The sequence below is a fragment of the Colletes latitarsis genome, chromosome 8, assembly GCF_051014445.1.
Source record: "Colletes latitarsis isolate SP2378_abdomen chromosome 8, iyColLati1, whole genome shotgun sequence".
Taxonomy (NCBI): domain Eukaryota; kingdom Metazoa; phylum Arthropoda; class Insecta; order Hymenoptera; family Colletidae; genus Colletes; species Colletes latitarsis.
In genome coordinates this window covers 28320882-28337383 of record NC_135141.1, presented here as the reverse complement: position 1 = coordinate 28337383, position 16502 = coordinate 28320882, and the positions used below count along the sequence as shown (strand labels likewise).

General features: G+C 37.6%; 3 protein-coding genes across 5 annotated transcripts; 2 read left to right on the top strand and 1 right to left on the bottom strand.

The window, feature by feature from the left end:
- The first annotated feature begins 532 nt into the window (after positions 1 to 532).
- Positions 533 to 4113, top strand: Oseg5 (intraflagellar transport protein Oseg5). Its single transcript, XM_076771977.1, has 16 exons — positions 533 to 686; positions 758 to 936; positions 1022 to 1132; positions 1200 to 1378; positions 1458 to 1547; positions 1628 to 1765; positions 1839 to 1963; positions 2049 to 2297; positions 2373 to 2536; positions 2619 to 2816; positions 2888 to 3038; positions 3122 to 3293; positions 3358 to 3480; positions 3543 to 3682; positions 3743 to 3881; positions 3980 to 4113. The coding sequence occupies exons 1-16, from the start codon at positions 592 to 594 to the stop codon at positions 4076 to 4078; spliced, it is 2352 nt and encodes a 783-aa protein (XP_076628092.1). The 5' UTR covers positions 533 to 591; the 3' UTR covers positions 4079 to 4113.
- Positions 4093 to 12740, bottom strand: LOC143345142 (bcl-2-related ovarian killer protein homolog B). 2 transcript variants are annotated; one of them, XM_076771983.1, is made up of 5 exons: positions 12395 to 12740; positions 5329 to 5640; positions 4703 to 5093; positions 4524 to 4582; positions 4093 to 4438 (listed from the first exon to the last, which is right to left on the bottom strand). In XM_076771983.1, exons 2-5 carry the CDS (start codon positions 5593 to 5595, stop codon positions 4304 to 4306), a joined length of 852 nt encoding a protein of 283 aa, XP_076628098.1. In that variant the 5' UTR covers positions 5596 to 5640; positions 12395 to 12740; the 3' UTR covers positions 4093 to 4303. The 2 variants fall into 2 exon arrangements, with proteins under 2 accessions (XP_076628098.1, XP_076628097.1); XM_076771982.1 differs by lacking the exon at positions 12395 to 12740 and adding an exon at positions 9160 to 9513.
- Positions 12741 to 13501: 761 nt separating this feature from the next.
- LOC143345141 (protein FAM210A) lies at positions 13502 to 16496 on the top strand. Of its 2 annotated transcripts, XM_076771981.1 has the most exons (5): positions 13502 to 13716; positions 13825 to 13964; positions 14953 to 15462; positions 15803 to 16067; positions 16165 to 16496. In XM_076771981.1, the coding sequence occupies exons 2-5, from the start codon at positions 13898 to 13900 to the stop codon at positions 16388 to 16390; spliced, it is 1068 nt and encodes a 355-aa protein (XP_076628096.1). In that variant the 5' UTR covers positions 13502 to 13716; positions 13825 to 13897; the 3' UTR covers positions 16391 to 16496. The 2 variants fall into 2 exon arrangements, with proteins under 2 accessions (XP_076628096.1, XP_076628095.1); XM_076771980.1 differs by having other exon boundaries at positions 13502 to 13964.
- Positions 16497 to 16502: the final 6 nt, after the last annotated feature.

Below are 16502 nucleotides of genomic sequence, written 5' to 3'. Positions count from 1 at the left end.
AACATACACAAGGAAAAATTTTAATGGGAGATTCTAGAGGCCAAAATGAGACGAAAATCAAGAATAACAATTTGTTAATAGAGGCTTCGTTAAAAAGTTGTTAACGTTTAAAGTTCCGTCTGTAGAACGGCGCGTGATAATGGTTCTCACTCAGCACGAGAGTAACTTTAAACGTTAATAACTTTTTAAGGAAGCCTCAATCAACAAATTGGTATTCTTGATTTTCGTCTTATTTTGTACCCTAGAATCTCCCATTAAAATTTTTCCCAGAGATGGCTGTACACCCTGTACATCAACACATTTCATTTACAGTTAATACATTGAGAAAAGTATATATTTATATTTTTCTGTCTAAGAAACACTTTGTATAACAATTTAAACTAGATAGGAAACGAGCAAATGTCCGATTGCTATGGTAACTATACGCCACAACAAAGTTCTGTCGTTTCAAGGCTCCTCCAAGCACGCGATCGAATTTGTACGTAGAATGTTCAAGTTTCGCGATGACAAATGCACAGTAATTGTACACGAAGCCAGGAAGGTGTCGACAAATATATTAAAACGTAAATTAGGGCGACAGAATCGTGTAATATGAGATTCAAAATATCATTGCAAAACCGTAATGGCCATAAACGGCTGGTAACGTGCGTGGCATGGAGCTCGGCGGAAGAAATTTATTCCTGCGGGTATGTTTTAATATTCATGAAAAAAAGACATCCGCGAAATAACCGATTATTATTTTTTTTTTTTTCTTCAGCGAGGATCATTTATTGATATCTTGGCACTTGGAAGGCGGAATCGCTCATTCCAGCATCGTTACAGAATTTTCCGATGATTTTTATCCGACGGATATGCAATGGCATCCACGGCCAAACTATACAACGTTAATTACGAAGAAGCAATCGTTGGATGTTTTGTTAATTACTACAGCGGATGGTATTTAAGAATTTAAAACTAACATGTTCACTGCTTCTTTTATTCCAATACATTACTGTGCCCTGATTTGATATTTTTATTGTAGGAAAATATCATTTAGTGAATAAGAATGGACGTATAGAGAAAAGTGTCGATGCTCATAAAGGAGCAACGACAGTAGGCAAATGGAGTACCGATGGTTCTGCCCTCCTAACTGGTAATTCAATACATTTTGAAAGAAGAAATCCCGAATAGTTGGCTGCACAAATCTTTTTAAATTTCAGCTGGAGAGGATGGTTTAATAAAAGTTTGGTCGCGTAGCGGCATGCTTCGATCTATTATAGTTAGAGGCACATTGCCTATTTTATCAGCTGTCTGGAGTCCAGATTGTATGACAGTACTGTATTCTCAGGGAGGTCATCTAACATTCCAGTCGCTTAATTCCAACTCCAAACCTCGAAAGGTTTATTAATTTAATAGATGCGTGCGGTCTTCAGACTATTAAAGAACAGATCAATGATTAAAGAAATCTTTCGTTTCAGTTACTTGCACACGATGGACTTATTTTGGTTTTATGTTGGAATCACACTCATGGACTCATAGTTTCTGGTGGGGAAGATTGCAGGTACAAGGTATGCGTAATTATAAAGCGTGAATTTTCCTTGTGAAACAAAAGATTTAATTAAATTTAAATTAAATCATTTTTCCAAAGGTATGGGACTCAAACGGCAGTCAGTTGTTTTCCAGCAATGCAGGAAGTCACCCCATTACGGCCGTGAGTTGGAGTTACTCTGGAAACCATTTTGCTGTTGGATCATTTAATACGATCAAGCTTTGCGATAAAACCGGAGTTAGTTTATATTCATATCGTACATTGTCATTTATATTCATAAATCATTAATATATGTATATATTTTTTTTAGTGGTCCCATTCATTAGAAAAAATTAATGTTGGAAGTATATACAGTATTGCTTGGTCTAACGACAGTACTCAGGTTGCTATGGCTTGCGGCAATGGAACCGTGTTGACTGGACATATAATAGACAGGTATAAACGATAGATATAATAATAAAATTTTATAGAAAATCATTGCTTTTTTATTCACGGATTCCGTACAAACAAAAACAAACAGGAGATTAGAATGGAATAATTATGAAGCAACGTTGACTAAACGAAAAGTGATCGAAGTCAGACATATTAATAATGAAATCAGGGAAACATTAGACATATCTGATCGTGTGGTTCAGTTAGAATTCGGTTTCGATCATTTAGTTGTCATCACGCCGGCACAATGTCACGTTTACTCGGTAACAAATTGGAACACGCCGGCCATATTCGATTTGAAGAATACCAGTATATCAGCGGTACTTCTTGCAGAGAAGTATATAATAATTATTTTATGTTTCTGATGAATACAGAGAAAATCTTCGGTGTTAATGCAAACGCTACTTTTTAGACACTTCTTGCTGGTTGAATGGAATAGCGTATCGTTGTACAGTTATCAAGGTCGATTACTAGGGACTCCAAAATGGAAAGGAATGACGCAGGAACGACTTCATCCTCCTTGCGTATCATTGTGCACCGACACGTTGGTTCTAAGGTCGCAAACTAATGAAAAATGTACGACAAAAAGTATTCTCGGATACAAAAAAAAAAAAAAAAATTGTTCCATACATAATTTCTCATGAAAGATATTATTTAGTACTGCACGTTCTGGAGTTGGCTTACAACAAACCGACAACAGAAAGTCAACCTTACACGCATCTTCAAAATATCACAAGAGTAGCGTTGAATCATATTGGCGGACCCACTGATCGACAAGTAGCGTTAATCGATGTAAATAAAGATTTATTTTTGGTTTCTGTAAGAACTTCGGGTTTCGGTAGAATATGCAAAATAGGTACACACTTTCCGTATTCGCGATAAATATAAAGTGGCAACGTTTCTATAAGTTTTCACATACTTTTTCAGCTGCCATGACGCAAGATATTGCGTGGGCGACTGATGCGAATGTCTTAGCAGCAATGTTGGACGCGACGCTGTCAGTGTGGCTCTGCCCTAATTGCGTGCATTATAGCGATCGTAAAATAATAAAAAAAACAAGGATCGATAAAGAAAGCAGGTTTTTCGTTAAATTTTATTTTCCTGCATTAAATTCAATTTATTCTATTATAACTTCTGCTTATATTTTGCAAATACTTTCAGTGAATTTGGTAAACAACCAAGTATAGTAAATGTATATAACGGTATGGTGATGATACGTCGCGGCGATGGAGCGTTAGTAGCTTCTACGTTTTATACATTTTTCATTAGCCTCCATCAGCATATACTGAACAAGAGATGGAAAGAAGCATTGTCTCTTTGTCGAATTGCTCAGGTAATTAGTGTACTTTTCGTTTCCTATATGGTTGTGATTTCTCTAAAACAAACCTACCCGTTAGAATGAAATATTATGGACTTGTATGGCCGTTATGGCAACCGACAATAAAGAAATGAATGCCGCGGAAGAAGCATACGCAGCAATATCAAGATTCGACAAAGTCGATTATATTCAATATATAAAGGTAATAATTTAAATATAACTGGAAATATTATTTAATAACACCCATTTATTTGCCATTGATAGAGTCTACCAAGTAAAACGGAGAGACTGGCAGAAATGGCACTTCTGTCGGGCGATTTGTTAACTGCAGAAGGTATACTTTTGCAAAATGGATTAATCGAAGAAGCCATACGAATCAACCTTGAAATGTACAACTGGAATAGGTATTGTTTGATTCGTCGTAAGTTGTTTTCAATTATTTTTAATTGTTTTCTTTTTCGTAGAGCGTTAGAGTTGGCAATCAGACACAAAAAACAGCAAGAGCAAGTATTGCAGGCAAGAAAGGATTATCTTCGAGTAATCAATAAGGAAGAAACAAATCAAAGTTTTCTTGCGTACATGGCGACCATTGCTAAAGCGCAAGTAAACAAATAACTCTCTTTGATCGCACAGTCACCGGCCATCTTGCACATAATATGTACATTTTCATTAAACAGTGAGACAAAACCTATTTTCACCAGGAAGTCATCGAAAATCCTCCTTTTCGACCAGACCTAGTCGAACCATCGGAAACGGAAGTACAAAAGCCCGAATCGACGGATCGGGAAATGCACATGTGAAAGAGCAACACCAGTTTCGTTTATACAAATTATTTATTAAAATATATAAAAGTGAAGTATAACGAACCTGAATTTTTAAAAAAAATCTTGTAATTATTCGGATAAATAGCACCATGGATCGCATATATTTTACAGGCAGTGCCTGTGTTATGTAATACAAAAAGGTTTTATAAGGATTAAAGTTACAATAAATAAATTTCTTTACCAAGCTACGTCTAGTTCGTGTTATAAAACTAAAATCTTCAAAAATATCGAGATCATACCAACGATAAACATGGTAAATATAAATAACAGTACAAACTTATGGGTGTACCATGGTGTCTCTTCTGTTACAGGCCTGTACCGTGTTGCCAAAGAGGACTGAAATCAACGGGTACATCTTTTAACGAAAGAACTAAAATTTGAATAACATTTTATTTTCAACGTATAATATATTTTATCTTACCCATCCACCGTTCGCTTGTATCCACACAGCAAGATCCTCTTCTAAAACATCGGTCATACCTGAAACCGGAAAACTGAATTAAAAACGTATATTATGATGTGACATGTCTTTTCATACAGTCTTTTCATTGCTAGAATGAAAAAATCCAAGGTTGGAGGAATCACGTCGTAATTAATCACCTCTCTGCACGGCGAGCAGATATTCAGGTTTGCCCTGACGCACGCAATCCACTGCAATGCCACCTGCGACCGCGTAAAGGGCTATCACCTTGCTCCAGGTCATCTCTCCGTTTCTGATCATTTCTCTGGAGACGTCGACTATGGCCTCGCTGGCGGATTGTTCCGACGAGAAGCTGCTGCAACCGATCTGTCGGGCGACACGATTGAACAATTTCGGATGCATTTTTTCCAGCTCGGCCCCGACCGACGTCAACTCTGGATAGACCTCACCGACGACACCACCGCCGGGAAGCAACATGGCGCTCCTCATTCTCTTCAGGCCAAGCTTTCGTTGAAAGATTCCGGATCGTTTTAAACGATTTCGAATGTACTGGGCGCACAGCGAGGAGCCCTGGACAAAAGGCAAGTAACATCGGTCGAATGCAATGCTCTTAAATTCAATTTTTAGATTAATTTCATGTCCGTTTTTCAACAGGAACAATTCTACGGTCCACAATTGTGCACCATCTGTGACACCACTATTTTTTAACTTAAGGTAAACAGATCTTCATGCTCTACTTACTAGCCCTCTCAGGATAAAACCTTGGAATTGAAATTATTTTTAGACAGAAGTACTGGGTGATTACCTGCGACACGGTGAGTTCAATCGAAGCGGAAACGGTCCTCCAGCGTATCGTGTGAGAGATCTTCCTAGACACCACGTCGCTGACATTGCTCAGTCGTCTTCTAGCCGAATCGACGACGTGAAAAGTGGAGATTTCTTGATTGTTAGCGGCCGTGAAACCGGTCAAATTCGAATGCAAAGCAATGGCGAGGCTGTTCTTTCGATAAGGTTGCGCCGCGTTCCCGGAAGTGTCCTCCAAGTTGCGCAAAGATCCGACGAGTCCAGACATTGGGGTATCCTCCGTAGAATATTCCTGCCATTCAGGCTTCTCGGGCTTAAAGGATTTCAAATACACGTTAACTCTAACAATCCGTTCATATTTTTCGTCTTTCCGAGTTACGAAGGTCAGCTTAAAAAATTTTTTTTTTACGTATTCAGTTAGTACGGGTCATTTGCAGTCGAAGTTATATCTTGTAAAAAATTGCTATCGTGCATCGCTAACGAGGTAATCGGCATTTACCGAAAAAAGAAATGTTTACGAAACTATCGTATATATGTAGCACGCGTTACAAAATTAAACGCATCGGTTCCAAGTAACAATGAAACTCCACAGGGATCTCTCCTTGTAAGTCGGAAAGGAACCTCGAGTACCATCGGTGAATATCTGAAGTCCCTTTATGGTAATCGTGGGGCACACAGTTACGAAGGAGAACGTCCGTAGAATCTTTTGTCCTTACTACCACCAACACCGTGGTACGTTCACACCAGGTATCGCGCCGTAATTATTATTCTGCTCGTGAGTACAGCTGTTGTTATCTCGCAGCCTTATTTAGCCCTGTTATTTGACATGCTTCGCGGCGCTTTGTGTGCCTGGTGTAAGATACACTCCTCATTGTGTGCATATTACTCATTTCCATTTCATCATTCGCGTTCTTAACGAGGTGGATTAAGAGCGGCATATGTCATTCCACTGTGTTAAAGTAAACTCTGTGAATAGAGGAATCCATGGTTCGTTGGATCCACTCAAAGATCATGGAGCGTCAATGGCGGCGTTAGATTGCATTAATCTTGAATGTCACCCATTCGATCAAGGCTGAATTAAGGTTCCCGATAAATAAAGTGGAGAATTTGTAAATATATTTAACGCCTTCGTCGCCAGGCAAATTATTTTTTACCTCTTGAATCTTATTTTTCCGAAATTCTATTAATTTTAATATCTTCGCGGTTGTAAGAGTATATTTAAAAATGCCGGAATGCAATCGGGAGAAACTCTTTCTCAGTTCTACCGTGACTGAATAAATATTGTCCATCTGACAATCTGACGGTAAAATAATAAAGTAACGCAGCACGCCTAATTCTGCGTCAGATTCTTTATTTAGGACGGAAGTGATCTAGGGCAGGAAATGTTTTTCAAAAGTGCTGTAACTTTGTCAAATTAATGGTTGTATACAGAAAAATTTTAATGGGAGATTCTAGAGGTCAAAATAGGACGAAAATCAGGAATACCAATTTGTTGATGAAGGCTTTGTTAAACAGTTATTAACATTTAAAGTTCCGAACGTACTGAATTTTTTTCTAGAAAGTGGGTAGGATTTCGGGGGTATGTTTATTCACCAAAAATGATTGCAATTGACCCCCGCAACCGAAAATAATTTTTTTAAAACGATTCGAAAATTTTTTTTTTCGCCGAAAAATTTAGGCACCCCCCCCCCTGTCGATTTTTCTTAAAACTTCCTTTTTCATTTTTAGTCATTTTGTTTGACGCCCTACAGAAAAGTTGTCTAATACTTTTTTGTAGGTACCCATAAGCACTACTTCAGAAAAAAGTTTCATTGAAATATATTCACAATTGTAGGAGTTATGGCTGTTTGAAAATTGGACCATTTTTATGAGGTTTTTCTCATTTTGCGGGGTCAAGGACCAACTTTCCGAATATTTTTGCGATTTGTACATATTCTCCATCAAAATACGCGTAGTTTGCTTTTTTAAACATTAAAATCGCCCAATCCGTTCAGAAGTTATGACGTTTTAAAGATTCGCATGAAAATTCGGGCAGACATTTCTGGCCAGAAATTAGATTTTCGGTAAGGAATTTTTTTCTCGAAACTGAGTAGGATTTCGGGGGTATGTTTGTTGACCAAAAATGATTGTAATTGACCCCCACAGCTAACAATATTTTTTTCAGAACGATTTGAAATATTTTAATTTCGTCGTAAAATTTCACACCTTCTCGAATTTTTTTCTAGAAATTTGAAATTTTTGAATTTAATTGTTAATAACTTTTTAACGAAGCCTCCATCAACAAATTGATATTCTTGATTTTCGTCTTGTTTTGGCCTCTGGAATCCTCTATTAAAATTTTTCTGTATAAACATACGATATCGGTGTGTAACTCCCGGAAAATGTACTGTAAATAGTTTGCTTTCATTGTTTCTAAACATTCGATGTAGTATTATCTTTGTAGACATTGCATATGCACGTTAATCAGATAAATCAACATTTATAAGTGTTTGATCGTACCGAATCCGTATTTGTTATCAACGAGACGGTGGGAAAAAAGTTGTTCGTACCGACTACAGAGGTCGCGATCAACGCGTAAAAAATTAATTAGTTTTATGGTTATGATTATCGTTTTAAATCTCACGTATTTAGTATTATTTACGGGACAAGATCGTTCGTTTTAACATTTATTCTTGTTCGTTACATTTTCTCGTAACTCATAGTACCGCATTTAGTCTAAAGTTAGACATTGGTTGCAAATAAGAAAAATAAATCGGGATCAAATCTGAATATATCTCAAGAGTTTGTCTCGTCTAATATCTATGATAGAACTTGACGGATTATTCTGTAAAATTCTTTAAAAAAAATGCTTTAACTTGCATTTAATACATTCTTGTAGTACTTATTCGTCTGTATTGCAATAACATGAGTTGGAAATAGTGGAATATTAATTAATCATTAGCATTCTTGCTCTTGCAAAAAGTAAATAGCAGAACTAGTGTACTTATAGTTTCTTACAGTATCTCTTTAACTATTACCATTTCTGACCCTAACTATTCCGCAATAACCTCGTCAGACCTGTTGCACGTTGTACTCTTAGTACGTGAACATTAAGATAGTTTTTTACTATAAAACGATTGATTTCTTAATAGTAAAACATCATAAGAAAGCAACTAAATTTTGATAAAACTTTGCAGAAATATCGATCGATCTAACCTAAAATCTATGCTGTATCTTGTTGCTACCATTCTTTCACGAGAAAAAGGCACAGCGTGTCTACATCCCCACTCCTGTTGCAGTCCGCTGACTCACAGGTATTGGTCGAAAGCTGTGACGAAGATCGGTGGCAGCCAATCAGCGGACTGCAGCAAGAGTGGGGATGTAAAGACGCTGAGCCTTCTTCTCGTGGAAGCACGGTACTTGTCGATTTTGATAGTCAGTTTTATTTATTCCTATATAATTGTTAAATTTGAAAAATTCAAAAACTATCAGAATTGACATTTGGCGGTTCGTGATCTTTCCTTGTGCGTCGAGAACGCGAGAAACAGTGAGAGTGTGTGAGAATTGAGATGCAATTGAGTGGTGGGGATAACACTGGACAAAAACAGTGCAGTGTTGAAACGAGACGTACATTTAATGCAGTAAGTTTAGTGGTTATCTAACATATATCAAAGTTTAATTTGGGAATCTGATTCATCCAAAATACACCGTGATATTGTATTCGATAGACACTGGTCGAGGAGATCGTAACGAAACGCAGAGAAGTGTTGTTATTTTTCGAGCGTAAGCTTAAAGCGACGGAAGACACGTTAGATCGTAAATTATCAAACGGAGAGTGCAATTTATAGTTTACCATTGTTCGAGTCGACTCCTCCTGGACCCCCAGTCGAAAGTCCGGCTTCATTGTAATTATCGCGCGGGCTCGCCTTATTAGTCACTGTCGTCCAACTTGCTCCACATACACATTATACGCGTAATATATTTCTGAATTATCGCTTATCAACGGTGAGTGTGGACGGTCGATTATCGTTCCGAAGAGCGTGCGCGGCAGCGCGTTAAATCGTTTGTTTTATCAATTTCCAAGGCTTATTTCCGCGCCAGAATCGCGCCGATAATGAGATCGTACGTCATTTTTACATTTTTCTTTCGCGGACCGCGTTACGTCGACTTTGTTAGAAAAGAGGAAAGGGGATCACGAGAGGTTATGTTACTGTAAACGAACTCTCGTTCCAAGTAACAGATCGGTGTCCACGGTCCGTCTGTCCGTTTTATTTAAACAGTTTTTACTCGAGGAAAATATGCACACGTATCTGAGAAATTGAATTAATCCGCAGGAATTTTTTTTTCGAAACGATGACGCGGTATCTAGGGAGGGGGAAGAAAGACACAAACGTGAGTAACGTTAATCGTTTTGAAATTGATTTGACATAATGACAGAGACTATTTTTGATTTATTGAAAATATACATTTAGCGATGAAATCACTTCGATGGATAATTACTTTATGCAGTATATCCTTCTGCGTTCAAAGTGTTTTGTGCGATTAATGTAAATCAGGAATAACTAATTCATTGTCGCGGGAAGGTCGACGAGGAAAATTATTATTTTCTTCGTAAGCTGTGTGTACTTATGTAAGCGGGAGAAAAAGCTTGTTCGAGCAGAAAAATACGCATCTTCATTTGGGATTCCAATGTGAAACGAGAAGCATCTATTCGTAAATGTAATTAATTGCTGTAGATTGTTGAAATTGTCATGACATTCTTGCCAATGAATTGCTTTGGTTTGCCCCAATGAAAATGAAGGCAGATAGGACTCTGTTCGAACTATCTTTTAATCTATATAGTCGAATGATTCTAAAAAGTGATATAAACAATTTGTAATTAAAAATAATTTAAACAAGATCGTGTTTGGATGATACGTAAAGATGCAATGAAAAATGTAACAAATTGTAGTTCAACATTGATTCCCGTATAAATAGTAACAAACGAATGTAAATGTTTCATTGATCGAGTGACTCTTGCAATTAACGTTGACCACACTCGTTAGGAACCATTGGAGATAAGGGCATTAATTAGACGAATGGAATCAAGAGTAAAATTAATGAAGTTGACTACTGTTAAGTGGTTCTTTGGTTTGCTCAACGCGGCAATTAGCGAAGTCTTAAAAAGACGTTCAAAGTAAAACGGGATGAAGAAATCACGGCTTGGAACCATTTTCCACGTCTCGTGTAATCAATTATTGCGCGTGCTCGATCGAGCCAACGATGGTAATAAAATGGAGGAAGAACGTGTACCGCGGTCGTAACATTTCAATCGAATATTTCTTAAAAAATAATTCTCAAACAAATTAATTTCAAAATTAAAAATATATTATTAGCGGTGCTTTAATTCGAGAATATTATTATTTACAGTCGCGACACATCGAACGTGTGACCAACGTACACGTGTCGGCAGGTGTTAATTATATAACATAACAACGTTTATCGTGTGTCTTTCTTTTGCTGTTTTGCACGGAACCGACACGTGTTGATGACACGAACGTGACCAATTAAATTTATGTAGAGCGTACAGATACACATAATACAATTCGTAGATCTTGTTGATTCACACTTTCGAAAAAAACATTCGGGTAGGTGATGAAATTTTTCGACAAAATCAAAAAATTTCAAATCGTTCTAAAAAAATTATTTTTACTTGCAAGGGTCAATTACAATCATTTTTCGTGAATAGACATACCCCCGAAATCCTACTCAGTTTCGAGAAAAAAATTCAAGAAGGTGCGAAATTTTTCGACAAAATTAAAAATTTTCAAATCGTTCTAAAAAAATTATTTTTAGTTGCGGGGGTCAATTACAATCATTTTTCGTGAATAGACATACCCCCGAAATCCTACGCACTTTCGAGAAAAAAATTCAAGTAGGTGGACAAATTGCAGTTCTACAGCCGGAACTTTAAACGTTAATAACTTTTTAACGAAGCCTCCATCGACAAATTGGTATTCTTGATTTTTGTCTTATTTTGGCCTCTAGAATCTCCCATTAAAATATTTCCCAGTACTTTATTAATTTGTATAACATTCGATGTTAACCTCCAAAAAAATCTTTTCCTCGACTCTAGCAAATGTAAACTGTATTTTGAGCACGTATATAACCGGGTCATTCGCGAGTACGTGTGGCAGAGACGGTGTAAAAAAAAATGTACGCTTTCCACAAACTACGTGATGGACAGGTTTAACGACGACAGTGAGTTTTAGTAAAATACAGTTTCTTAAAATTTCTGATGGACACCTTTAGCGATAAGAATGAGTATCAGTAAAATACCATTAGTCGATCGCATTAGGGTTAAGTGTCTAAAATATCGTCGTTATTTATCAAAATTGTCATTCTACGTAATTAATAATTTTGACGGAAATGCATGCCTTAGCGCGCGGTCAAGGATATCTTTGGATCATCAACAGAACGTAGAGGACAGACGCGTAGCGGTCAGCATAAATTTACATGTTTTATTGGTAGGTCGATTAGGTACACCCGTCAAATTTCATAGGTGACGTAAGCAAAGAGAAGAAAAAGGCATGGAGGAGTAAGGAAGAACGACGTGTAACCGACGGAACGAAATATGGGTCGAGTCAGCTTTCAATAAGAGATGCGGGCAGCACGTTCGGCTAACGGCCCCCTCTTCCCCCACTCCGCGGAAGTTTGCCCTAAACCGGAGCCCTTGTTATCCATCCAGAAGCATTCGCTCGTTGCCACTCGCGATGGCCGTAGCGCGATTCTTTTGTCTCCCTTCACTTTCTCGCACCTTATTTTTACTCCACGAATGCTTTATTTACCGCTGAAATGGCACAGTATTTCAGTGAACTGGCAAATCTTACTATTAATTTCGATCGCGGGTTTTCCTATCGACAATTTTTTACGTAACATTTTATAATCATTCCACTTTCGATTACGAGAAATGTAATTATTAATAGAGGGAACATATTAATAGGATATATCTTAATTTTTAATAGTATCGTCTTTAGATATATCTTTCATTGGTATCATCGTGGTTAAGATAAAACTTTGTTTATGTATTTTAATAGAAAAGTTGTTACCTTGAATTCCACGAAGGTGTGAACAGTTATTACTAGTTTCGTTATCGGTCACGACGGTTACACCACGCTCGTAAAATATCAATTTTGTACACTGGTTTGATATAAATCGCTAATTCGATGGTTTTTATAACGTTATGCACCCGTAGTATACTTTCGTACTGTCCACGAATATTTCACGGAGAGATGTTCCGTGTTTCTTTATGAAACACGTAATTGTACCTTGACCGAACTATCGTTTCATTAAATAGAAAAGAAAGTCGTTTTACAATGATCGGAACGCGCGCGAGGAACACGGCGGCACCGTCGAAATTGTAGGAAGCACAGCGCGTAGAATACTGGTGACTTTTCAACTACAAACGATGCAACGTGAAACTATACGTCGACGCCGTGTAAGTGTTATCCCAACTTACACCATTGTACTACGGTCAAGCTGCTACGAAAACACATTTGTGCCGCCAGAGAACAAGCGAATCAATTTTAAACAATAGGCAGAAAAGTTTCACTAATCTCTGAACGCACGAATGTTGGGCCAAAATGATGGTAATATTTTTAATAAAATTGTTTTCGTATCGGTTGTCTATAATCATCAATACTATGTATTTTTGATAGAAATGAAATTAATCATTTCATAGTAGTATAGAATACGAAAACTGAACCGAGTGAATTACTTGCAAGTGGGATAATAAATTAACAATAACATTAATCAAGTTTATCAGCATGCAGCGTGACGGTCTACGAAGCGGCCAATGAAATGGTATAGCCATCTAGCGGTGAACAGATCGAACTACATGCAACCAATTTTCTAGTATCTAACAAGAATAGACAAGTTATAGAATATATTGAATCAGGTATAGACACAGGCGAAGTGCAGAATAGATCGTTTACTTCTTTACACGCGTTATATTTTTGGTAAAGAATTTTTTTCTCGAAAGTGGGCAGGATTTTGGGCATATGTGTATTCACCGAAAATGATTGTAATTGACCTCTGCAACTGAAAATAATTTTTCCAAAACGATTTAAAACTCTTTTTTTTCCCCAGCTGTCGTTATTGTGGCCCTCAGTTTACCGATGCAAACTACAGAGGGCATATCAGTGCCTATATGCGCATCGCAGATAAAAATAGTATTTCAAAATGGCTATTTTTTCGTGTACGCTTGTATAGATAGTGCACACTATAATATTTCTAGATTCGTGGAGATATACGTATATCATTAACCGGTTTGATTTCTTCGACCAAACATTTTATTAGAATTGTGAGAATAATCGAGGAGTGTCGTGTCTTAACTTGTAAGATAGAGAATACGAAACCGGAATGCCATTAGGTTAGTTCATTTCGCAGAGACTGTTGTTCTAAAATTAGTTTGAAAATACCGGATTTTACAAACAACTTGGACTAATTATATGCAACCATTACGCCGTATAACCTGTAGGATAGATTGTATTGTCAGTGTACGAGTGTCGTGACAAAGAATAGCTGTCCGTAAGTGAGCTTAAGGTTCTACGATGGCATTGTCACGTATCTGTAACTCTTCCGATTTATTGACAACTGTTTTACGTATTTCACATGCAGGTATGAAATTTCCAACGTATTTTTATGTAAAAGTTTGTATCCGTTATTATTACTAATTTGTAAAGATACGTCAATCGAATTTAATTAAGTTTTCGTGACGAACGAAGTGAAAATTCGTGAATACAGATCGATATGATTATCGATATTATATAGATAGTGTCAGGGGGCAGAATATCATTTTTTTATAGCGTTGTCAGCAACTATTTTTTAAAGAAACGAATACTTGTGGCGACAGTATCTTTACATCCGTAATGCGTTGTTGTCAAAACAACACGATGACGTAGCAATATATTTTCGCGTGGAAAAGAATGATAATAAATTTCGTAGTGAATGTTAACAAGATGCAACGTCATCGATGCATTTTTATTAATTTATATAACTTTCTGGTAATACAATGTTGACGAGTTAGTCCACGAGTGTTCCAGTGTAAAAAATAACTATTGCTCGCTTTTATTCCTTCGTATACAAATATTTAAAAACTTAAGTCGTGGTAAAGAACCACACCTTCCACGTAGAATTGTTTATTTGTCCTTAGTGTCTCGAAAACAACCGAGTCAACCTGAACTACTACTTTTCGAGTGTTTCGACGCATTTTATTTTTTTAAAAAAAATGAAAAAAGTTTATACAAGTTTCCTGAGACAGAAATAACCAAATTGTAATTATCTGTTGCTTTCTAATGTCTGTAATGTCAAAACTAAAAGTTAAAACGATAGTTAATTATGGGTCGCGAGCGTAGACTTCTCCCTCCAGTGTTCTTCAAGGTCGTAGAAATCGATTAGGCTGATTCTGACGGAGATGGCGTAGATCTGAAAACAACAGAATCATGCGCTCGCGACAGCGCCATTTCGTTCCATTTGTGTATATTGAAAATTGCAATTATATTTGTTTGCTCTGGAACACTCGACGGTTTCTCCGACCTCCATTTTCATTTCAAACTCAGCGTGAATGCGATCGCTCCTACGAATAAAATAATTGTAATTTTTTCAGCAAGCATTCCTTTAGGCGAGATGCAGTGCACACGGTACGCGACGGTGTACCGAAGTCGCATAAACGCTTTTCACGTGACAAGCGTACGGCGTTATCCTGATCCCCCCGCTCTACCGCTTCCTACGAACGTTTCCGAAATATATGCGAACGAGACCGGTCGCTTTACCCCCGAAAGGTCACGTGACATCGCTGCGCCTGTGTTACTTTATGGTAAAAGCGACGATTGCAAGTCTTTCTTTTCCGAACGATCGACGCCGACAGCGCCTTCGACGGGCACTCCGATAACTTGTGGCGATAACCACGTGGGCTCGTACGACTGCTTCGGCGCGGTCAGTTTGAATAGCACGATGCAAAGCAACGTACCGAAGCCGTTCTGCTCCACCGGGAAATCCACGCATTTGAACATGCCTGGCGGCCAGTGGGCCAGGCACGGGAAATACATCGCCGAAGACATGCAGAGATCGCATTATCGAAACGTCTGTTTCCCGCAAATGAAACAGGACATAAGTGGTTAGTAAGAGATAAAAGAACTATAAAGCCACTTAAGAAATAATGAATTTTACTAAATAAACAAAAATTATATTCTACGTAAAGATCATTTTTTGCTCGCGGTGGAGGGATGCCATAAATTAAGCGAAGATTTTACATTTGTTCGCACAACGTGCCTCGACGATAGATTTCTCGTAACGTTGTACAGTAATTTACGATTGATCGATCAGTGCTGGACGCTCTAATTAACGCGAACAAATATCGTTATAGTCGGTAAAAAATTAACAGAGCGCCGACGAAGACGCATTTCGTCTAATTAGCGCCAAGATGAACAGTGTGAAAATTGTAATATGTCGCTCAGGTCCTGCAAGCCAGATCCTCGCTACGACTACCTTTTTGCGAACAGTGCCTCGGCCAAAATATATCCTTAGCATGAGATATACGACAGATTCGTCCCAGCAGTCGAACAGTGCAAAGTCCACCAACGTAAAACCGCAAGAGTATATAGGTTCAACTAAGAAAGAAAGGTTTAAAATAATAGTAAGGGATTATGGGCGTACAGTTCTCGTGTTTCATATAGGAATATCTCTGATATCTCTCGGTGGATTTTACGCAGCTGTGATAGGGTTAGTTTCTGCAATTTCAAACTTTCCGTACAACTCGAACGCCAAGGGGCCAGTGAGTCATCGAATTGTACTTACGAAAATAATTTACTGATTTCAGTGGACTAGATGTAACGCCTCTGGTTAAAACAATGTTAGACAATAATAACGAACACGTAGAACGTGTACTGAGTAGCTCGTCGCAGTTCTTGTTGGCTTATGCCATTCACAAGCTGTTCGCTCCTGTACGGCTTTCGATAACGTTAGGCGTGACACCGCTTCTTGTAAAATACTTACGAAGAAAGGGGATTCTCAAATCGCCGCAAATGAACAAAATAAAAAACTGAACGTAATTTCGTATAGTACAATTTACAGAAATTTGTATACGCACTTTATAATCGTGATTTGTGAACGAATAATAATTTGATTAAATAAAAGAAGATGTATAAACTTGTTTGT

Bases quoted from the DNA above. Each gene is read 5' to 3' on its own strand.
- LOC143345141 (XM_076771981.1), top strand. From the start codon at position 13,898: ATGGCATTGTCACGTATCTGTAACTCTTCCGATTTATTGACAACTGTT. The intron at 13,965-14,952 runs GTATGAAATTTC...TAATTTTTTCAG, and splicing joins TTTACGTATTTCACATGCAG to CAAGCATTCCTTTAGGCGAG. The intron at 16,068-16,164 runs GTTAGTTTCTGC...TACTGATTTCAG, and splicing joins TTTTACGCAGCTGTGATAGG to TGGACTAGATGTAACGCCTC.
- Oseg5 (XM_076771977.1), top strand. From the start codon at position 592: ATGAGATTCAAAATATCATTGCAAAACCGTAATGGCCATAAACGGCTG. The intron at 1,133-1,199 runs GTAATTCAATAC...TTTAAATTTCAG, and splicing joins TGGTTCTGCCCTCCTAACTG to CTGGAGAGGATGGTTTAATA. The intron at 2,537-2,618 runs GTACGACAAAAA...GATATTATTTAG, and splicing joins GTCGCAAACTAATGAAAAAT to TACTGCACGTTCTGGAGTTG.
- LOC143345142 (XM_076771982.1), bottom strand. From the start codon at position 9,210: ATGAAGCCGGACTTTCGACTGGGGGTCCAGGAGGAGTCGACTCGAACA. The intron at 5,641-9,159 runs GTAAACTATAAA...AAATCCTTTAAG, and splicing joins AGGAGTCGACTCGAACAATG to CCCGAGAAGCCTGAATGGCA. The intron at 4,583-4,702 runs GTGATTAATTAC...TTCCGGTTTCAG, and splicing joins TCTGCTCGCCGTGCAGAGAG to GTATGACCGATGTTTTAGAA.